The sequence below is a fragment of the Colobus angolensis genome, unplaced genomic scaffold, assembly GCF_000951035.1.
Source record: "Colobus angolensis palliatus isolate OR3802 unplaced genomic scaffold, Cang.pa_1.0 Scaffold47, whole genome shotgun sequence".
Taxonomy (NCBI): domain Eukaryota; kingdom Metazoa; phylum Chordata; class Mammalia; order Primates; family Cercopithecidae; genus Colobus; species Colobus angolensis.
Window position 1 is genome coordinate 503,538 of NW_012118154.1, and position 7,911 is coordinate 511,448.

The window sequence follows — 7,911 nt, forward strand, 5'->3', positions numbered from 1 at the left end:
GGGCTCGGGCAGCCCTGACGTCACGACCGCACCCGCGCACCCTCCACCCCGAGGTATTTACCTTCGAAAAGTGGTGGCGGCTGCAGGTACCGGAGGATTGGGGTGGTCGGGAGGGGCGAGGTCTACCGGGGCTGCCCGTCGCGCCGATCCGAGCCCAGGGAACACCCTCGCTCCCACTCCCATACCCGATGGACACATCCAAAATGCTTCCCTCCCCACCAAACCCTTCCCGATAGTATTAGCCCTCTCTCCTCTCTAGCCTTAATTTAAACTCTGCTTTTGAGGGTCTGAACTCTCCAATGTTAAGCCCCAAATACCATCTCATCCCTGAGTAGTCTTCTCCAACCCTGGTCACCCACTTTCAAGTCCAGCCCCCATTTTCCTCCCTGAACTCCCATCCTCAGCCATGAAAACCCTCTTCTCAGCTCCTAGCATATCCATGGATCCAATCCTAAGTGACTCTCAAACCTACCCTTTCCCCCAATTTGTGACCCAGCCCCAAACTCCGTCATTGCTCTCCTGTCCCTCACCATATATCCCTTCTTTTGCTTAGTCTGGGCCGGGGCCATGTGCGCCTGAAGACATGGAGTTTGTGTCTGGATACCGGGATGAGTTCCTTGATTTCGCTGCCCTTCTCTTCGGCTGGTTCCGAAAGTTTGTGGCAGAGCGTGGAGCTGTAGGGACTAGCCTTGAGGGCCGCTGGTGGCAGCTGGAGGCCCAGATCAGAAGGCTGCCCCAGGACCCTGCCCTTTGGGTGCTCCATGTCCTGCCCAACCGTAGTGTGGGCATCAGCCTGGGGCAAGGGGCAGAGCCAGGTCCTGGACCAGGCCTGGGGTCTGCCCGGCTCCTGGGAGACGACCCTCCACTCCACCTGCAAGACCTGAGCCCCTACGTCAGCTTTGTCAGCCTAGAGGATGGGGAGGAAGGGGAGGAGGAAGATGAAGAAGAAGAGAAGAGAGAGGAGGGGGGTGCAGGCACAGAGAAGGTGGAACCAGAGGAGAACCGGGAGCTAGCTCCTACCAGCAGGGAGTCCCCCCAGGAAGCAAACCCGCCAGGAGAGTCAGAGGAGGCTGAGCGGGAGGCAGGAGGTGGCAAGGATTGCTGCCGAGAGGACAGGGTGGAGAACCAAACGAGACCCCAGAAGACGAAGGGACAGAGGAGTGGTAAGAACCCAGGGCGGCCCTGCCCTACCCCTTGCCCAGCCATCCTCCCTTCAGAAGCCCTCCCCTGCCACTAGTTCTGAGTGCTGGCCTTCAGGCCAATCTGGCCTGAAAAGGTATTTTTATTGACCCACAGTGGGTGTTTGTTTTTGTTTTAATTTAATGTTTAAACATTGCAAGAAAAAAAGTATCCAGAAGTCTGGATTTACACATTCCCAAGAAAAATCTCAAGCTCTGACAGGGGGCCTACATTTCTGCATGGCAGCACGTTCTGGTCCTCTGTAGCAGCTGTCCCCTTTAGAAGGAGTGTGCCCTCTCTACCCAGTGCCCTTTACTCAGTGAGGTTACTTGCCTAGCCCCTGTAGGTATCTGAGTTTGGTACTCCTGACCCTGACCACATTTGTCTCTCGCTGTCCCCTACCACCTCAACTTTTCCCTCTTTCCCCAGAGGCTGCCCCCCTGCACCTTTCCTGTCTCTTACTTGTGACGGATGAGCATGGCACCATCTTGGGCATTGATCTGCTAGTGGATGGAGCCCAGGGAACTGCCAGCTGGGGCTCAGGGACTGAGAACCTGGCTTCTCGGGCCTATGCTCTCCTCTGTCACAGCATGGCCTGTCCCATGGGCTCTGGGGACCCCCGAAAGCCCCAACGGCTTACTGTGGGAGATGCCCGGCTGCATCGGTATAGAAATCTGGTATCTGAGGCTGGGGAGGGCTGGGGCCCTGGATTCCCAAGCACCCCCTCCAGCCTGATTCCGTCTTCCCCGCTATTTAGAGAGCTGGAGAGCTTGGTCCCAAGGCTAGGGGTGAAGTTAGCCAAGACCCCAATGCGGACATGGGGTCCCCGGCCAGGCTTCACCTTTGCTTCCCTTCGCGCTCGAACCTGCCACGTTTGTCACAGGCACAGCTTTGAAGTGAAACTGACACCCTGGTGAGCAGCCCAAAAGCTGCGGGGACAGGAAGACCCCAACAGTCAGGCAAATAGAAAGAAAGCAGGGTGGTGGGGGGGCCTAGCAGACAGAAGGAGGGGCAGGGACATGAGAAGATGCAGATGAAACAATACAGGCTATTACAGGCGGTTAGAGGGTGTAAGACAAACAGACCGAGGGACATATGGGCAGCTGCTGGGCAGATGGACAGCAGACAGGGCCTACAGAGGTTAATACTAGGTACCCACCACCCACTGTGTCGTCAGCCCCCAGTGTAGTGCTGTCTTGTATTGTGGAGAGGCTTGTCTCCGGGCTGACTGGCGGCGGTGCCCAGATGATGTGAGCCACCGATTTTGGTGCCCAAGGCTTGCAGCCTTCATGGATCGGGCAGGAGAACTGGCAGCCCTGCCTTTTACCTACACCGCAGGTACCATAAGGAGGTCAGAATGGTTGGGGGAAACTGGGACCGGGTCTTTGAGACTGGGAATTAGATGTCTGGGAACAGGGTCCTGGAGTTGAAGGCTGAGAGTCTGGGGCTAGAGCCTAGATCCCTGGAACAAGGGCAGGGGCTGGGTGTTTGGGGCTGGAAACAGGGTCTCTGAGGCCGAGGACTGAGTGTCTAGGTCCCTGAGAGAGTGCAGGGGTTGGGGGACAGGGATCCAAACACTTATTTGCTTCCCGACTCCACCACTAACTGGCAGTATGACCTTAAACCACTTTGCTTCCTGAAGCCTCCGTGTCCTCATCTATAAAAGAGGGATATGAACATACGTAAAGGCCCATGGAATTGTTACAAGGATTATCTTGGCTTGGTGCCTGGTACACTGGAGACACTCAGCAATGGTAGTTCCCTGCCTGACTGGAACCAGACTTCGAACCAGAGTCCTTGCGGGAGGCTGGGGAGAGTTCAAGTCTGCGGTTGTAGACCAGGCAATAGTTCACACCTGTAATCCCAGCACTTTGGGAGGCCAACTTGAGGCCAACTTTGAGATCAATCTGGGCAACATAAACTCTTTCTCTACAAAAAATAGAAAAAATTAGCCAGGCATGGTGCACACGCTTGTGATCACAATTCTCGGGAGGCTGAGGTGGGAGAATCGTTTGAGCCCAAGAGTGATCCGTGATCCGTGATCACGCCACTGCACTCTAGCTTGGGTGACAGAGCAAGACTCAAAAAAAAAAAAAAAAAAATCTGGGGTTCTAGCCTAGCACCTCAACTCCTCCCCTTCTCCTTCTCCAGAGGTGACTAGTGAAACCTTCAACAAGGAGGCCTTCCTGGCCTCCCGGGGCCTCACTCGTGGCTACTGGACCCAGCTCAGCATGCTGATTCCAGGCCCTGGCTCCTCCAGGCACCCCCAAGGCAGCATGCCATCCCTCAGCCTTCTTTGCGGTGGTGCGTGGGGTCTCTCTTCAGGCTTGGGCCCCTCGGCATAGAGGAAAGGACTGGGAAAAAGTTGTCTGGGTCCCAGATAATCCCTCCACATTCACACTGACCCCTACCAACAGCACCAGGGCCATTTCAGGCCTTTCCCAGCCCTCAATGGAATCACCCCTACCACCTCCACCCACAGGCCCCGTCCCTACGCAAACCCCCATTCCTCTTACTACAGCTCTCTCAGGGAATACAGCTCCTTTGGAAGGTGGGGGTCTCCCTGACCGCAGGCCCCTCTTTCTTTCATCCTCTCAGGAGACCCCTACCAGCTTCTCCAGGGGGACGGGCCTGCCCTGATGCCTCCTGTGCCCCCAGATCCACCCCGGGCTCTTTTTGGTGAGCTGGAGGGGCCCTGTGGGAGCTAGGGGTAGGGCCAGGGACCGCAGAACCAGAGCTTGGGTGGCTGTGAAGAAGCGGCCTATTAGACTGGAGGAGGTGGAGCCCAGGGACAGGTCCTCTCGTAACCCCCTCCTCCCAGGCTCATGGCAGGATTACTACACATGGCGGGGCCTCAGCTTGGACTCCCCCACAGCTGTGCTTCTCACCTACCCGCTCACCGTGTACTACGTCATCACCCACCTGGTGCCCCAGTCCTGTAAGGAGAGCGGAGTGGGGGGTGGGGGGAAGATGGGGGAGTGAGAATGGCCCACATCCTTAATGCACTGGCTTCTCACCCAGTCCCTGAGCTCAACATCCAAAACAAACAATCACTGAAGATCCACGTGGTGGAGGCCGGGAAGGAGTTTGACCTTGTCATGGTGTTTTGGGTAAGTCACCCCAGGCCTGAAGGTTGGGTATTTTGGTATGGGGGTGGGCACAGGGTAGAACCCAGATCTGTCCTTCTTTCTGTCCTTCAGGAGCTCCTGGTCCTGCTCCCCCATGTGGCCCTGGAGCTGCAGTTTGTAGGTGATGGCCTGCCCCCCGAAAGCGACCAGCAGCATTTTACCCTGCAGAGGGTGAGGGCTGAGGGGGCCCTGCTTTTCAGGCCTGACCCCTCCAGTAACCTCCTGGTCGGGCCCTGCCCTTCTGACCCCCCCACTCCCCATCTTGCCTGGTGCATCCTCCAGTGCCCTGACTTCCAGTGGCTTTTGCACCCCACTCCTGGCCCCTCAGGACAGCCCCGAGGTGTCTGTCCGTCCTGGTTCTGGCATATCAGCACGGCCCAGCTCTGGCACTAAGGAGAAGGGAGCCCACAGGGACCTGCAGATCAAGGTGTCAGCAAGGCCCTACCACCTGCTCCAGGGGCCCAAGCCCGACCTGGTTATTGGTAAGAGCCTAGGTCTCGGGGTAGGCATGTGGGGAAGGTGGGAGAGAAGCCCACCATGGGAGCCAGCTTCTCCCTCCTCTCTGTCTGCAGGATTTAACTCCGGGTTTGGTCTCAAGGATACGTGGCTGAGCTCTCTGCCGCGGTTACAGGTGGGCAATGGGGGCAAAAGGGAACTTCTCTCCCCTTCTGGCCCCTCCCCATCTCCTTTTCTGAAAGTCTCTGGGCTCTCCTCTTCACCATCACCTGCTCCACAAACCTGGGGAGCGCCCACAAGTCCCCCTGCCTCTCTCTGTGTCTGTCTCGGTCCTTCCCCTGCTCCCCTCCGCCCAGTCTGTCCCGGGGCTTTCAGCCCTGTCCGTCATTCTGGCTGCTGGGACGGATCTGGGGAGGGGTCTCTCAGAGCGAGTCTCGCCCCACCCCAGTCCCTCCGAGTGCCAGCCTTCTTCACCGAGAGCAGCGAGTACGGCTGTGTGATGGACGACCAGACCATGGCAGTGGCCACTGGAGGGGGCACCAGCCCTCCCCAGCCCAACCCCTTCCGCTCCCCCTTTCGCCTCAGAGCGGCCGACAACTGCATGCCCTGGTAAGGGCCTGCGACCCTATTTCCCTCCTGACCCTTAACTTCTCTTACTCTCTGGCTCCACATCCACAAAGATCCACCTCTGCCCTGGTCCCTGCTGTCCTGGGACCCTCCTGCCCCCAGCCCAGCAACCTGCCTTCTCTGCCCCCACTAACTCGTCGCCCCCATGGGAGGTCTCGACATCCCCCAGCACACCCCTCTTTAGAGCTAGCTCACGGAATCTCCGCAACCCACAAAAGACCCCGCGACCCTCCAACAGACCCAACCCTGAGGCTAGCCCCACGCCCTGGAACTCAGAGGGGCAAGCCCCGCCCCTGGAGCCCCGCCCCCTGGTCCCTGACTGCGCCCCGCGCCCCCCGCAGGTACTGCAATGCCTTCATCTTCCACCTGGTTTACAAGCCTGCGCAAGGGAGCGGGGCCCGCCCGGCGCCCGGCCCCCAACCCCCGTCCCCAACTCCCTCCGCTCCTCCTGCCCTTACCCGAAGGCGCCGAGGAGAAAAGAAATCTGGGCGGGGGGCCCGCCGGCGGAGATGAATGCTGATACCATAGTAGACCCCCTCCCAAACACTGAAAGGAAAACGTGAACGCACTCAAGGTCGAGGGGGAGGACAGGTTGGTAAAACACGAAAAGGTAAATAAAATTACTTGTTTGAAACCACTGAGTCATTGACCTTTTGATTACACGCTCATAATTGGGCCATTAAACTGGGAAAGAAGAGACAGTTTTGTTTGTTTGTTTGTTTGCTTGTTTGTTGAGACGGAGTTTCCCTCTTGTCGCCCAGGCTGGAGTGCAGGGGATGCGATCTCGGCTCACTGCAACCTCTGCCTCCCAGGTTCAAGCGATTCTCCTCTGCCTCCCAGGTTCAAGCGATTCTCCTGCCTCAGCCTCGGGAGCTGGGATTACATGCATGCGCCACCACATCCGGCTAATTTTTGTATTTTTAGTAGAGACAGGGTTTCGCCATATTGGCCAGGCTGGTCTTGAACTCCTGACCTCTGGTGATCCGCCCGCATCGGAAAAGGAGTTAGGGATGACTTACTTTCCCCCAGCCCCTTTTAGTCCCCTCGACGGCTGTCATTTCTTTAACTCAGAGTCAGGGATTGTGACCCTCCTTGGTAATCCCATGGCTCTCCTAATTATGTATTGACCAGTCGCTTTCCAGCCCCGGTCACCCTCAGGGACCAGCACCAAGGCAAGGAAAGACCAAGCAGCAGAAACTGGCTTCTTCCTGGGGGCAGGGGAAGCAAACAACCTCCCCGGACCACGCAGACCCTTGGTTTGGATTCAGTGAAAGGCCCCAGGCACCCAACTCCACCTTTTATCACCACCTCTTCTCACCACCTCATATCCAATCATCAACTCCTGCTGAGCTGTTCTCCTGAAATCACTCAAGTCCATCAAGGTATGTCCATGCCCGCTGCAAACTCCACCATATCTCATCGCCACATTGCAGCCCAAAGTATTCCTCCTAAAAAAAAGACTTCTGAGGGCAGGGCGCCATGGCTCACACCTGTAATCCCAACACTTTGGGAGGCTGAGGCAGGCAGATCACCTGAAGTCAGGAGTTCGAGACCAGCCTGGCCAACATGGAGAAAATCCCATCTCTACTAAAAATACAAAATTAGCCGGGCGTGGTGGCACATGCCTGTAATCCCAGCTACTCGGGAAGCTGAGGCAGGAGAATCATTTGAACCTGGGAGGCGGAGGTTGCGGTGAGCCAAGATCATGCCATTGCACTCCAGCCTGGATAACAAGAGCAAGACTTGTCTCAAAAAAAAAGAAAAAATTTAACCAGGTGTGGTAGCACGTGCCTGTAATCCCCAGCTACTCAGGTGGTTGAAGCAGGAGAATCACTTGAAACTGGGAGGTGGAGGTTGCAGCCGAGATCCACTGCACTCCAGCCTGGGCTACAGAGTGAGACTCTGTGTCAAAAAAAAGACATCTGACCTCATTTCTCCCTTGCTTCAGTCCCTTCAGTGACTTCCCTTAGCTCTTACAGTGTGGGCTGCCTTAATGATTTCAGTCACTAAGTATAGAAAGGGAAAGGCAGAGGAGAAATCCGGGAGATACCACCTTAACCAAGGGACTAAGGTGAACAATTAAGTCCTGTTGATGTTACTCTTAAGTCTCTTTCATTTGATAACATACCTCCTTGACTTTTACTTTTTATTTCATGACACTGATTTGGCAAGACGCAGAATCATTTGTCCCGTAGAATGTTCCTCACTCTGGAGCTGGCTGATTACTTCCTCAGGGTGTTTTTAATGTGTTCATTTATCTTCTTCAGCTCCTGTCAATGGGTAGTTAGAAGATGGAGATGACAAGGCTCTGCTGATGTGGTCCCTGCCAGTCTCTGCAGGCTGATCTCATGCCATTTCCTTCCCCTGTCAACTCTGCATCCAGATGCTTCTAAATAAGGATGCACTCTCTCACTGTGGAACTTCCCATGTGCTTTTTGTTTTGTTTTGTTTTTGAGACGGAGTTTCGCTCTTATTGCCCAGACTACAGTGCAGTGGTACAATCTCGGCTCACTGCAACCTC

General features: G+C 56.0%; 1 protein-coding gene across 3 annotated transcripts; it reads left to right on the forward strand.

Moving 5' to 3' along the window:
• The first annotated feature begins 56 nt into the window (after positions 1-56).
• On the forward strand, positions 57-6,027 carry ZMYND15 (zinc finger, MYND-type containing 15). Of its 3 annotated transcripts, none has more exons than XM_011958352.1 (14): positions 57-86; positions 554-1,163; positions 1,609-1,843; positions 1,937-2,092; positions 2,357-2,517; positions 3,331-3,483; positions 3,778-3,858; positions 4,001-4,117; positions 4,201-4,289; positions 4,380-4,478; positions 4,636-4,789; positions 4,856-4,938; positions 5,212-5,372; positions 5,732-6,027. In XM_011958352.1, exons 2-14 carry the CDS (start codon positions 584-586, stop codon positions 5,901-5,903), a joined length of 2,241 nt encoding a protein of 746 aa, XP_011813742.1. In that variant the 5' UTR covers positions 57-86; positions 554-583; the 3' UTR covers positions 5,904-6,027. The 3 variants fall into 3 exon arrangements, with proteins under 3 accessions (XP_011813742.1, XP_011813743.1, XP_011813744.1); XM_011958353.1 differs by having other exon boundaries at positions 4,880-4,938; positions 5,732-6,024; XM_011958354.1 differs by lacking the exon at positions 4,001-4,117 and having other exon boundaries at positions 4,880-4,938; positions 5,732-6,024.
• Positions 6,028-7,911: the final 1,884 nt, after the last annotated feature.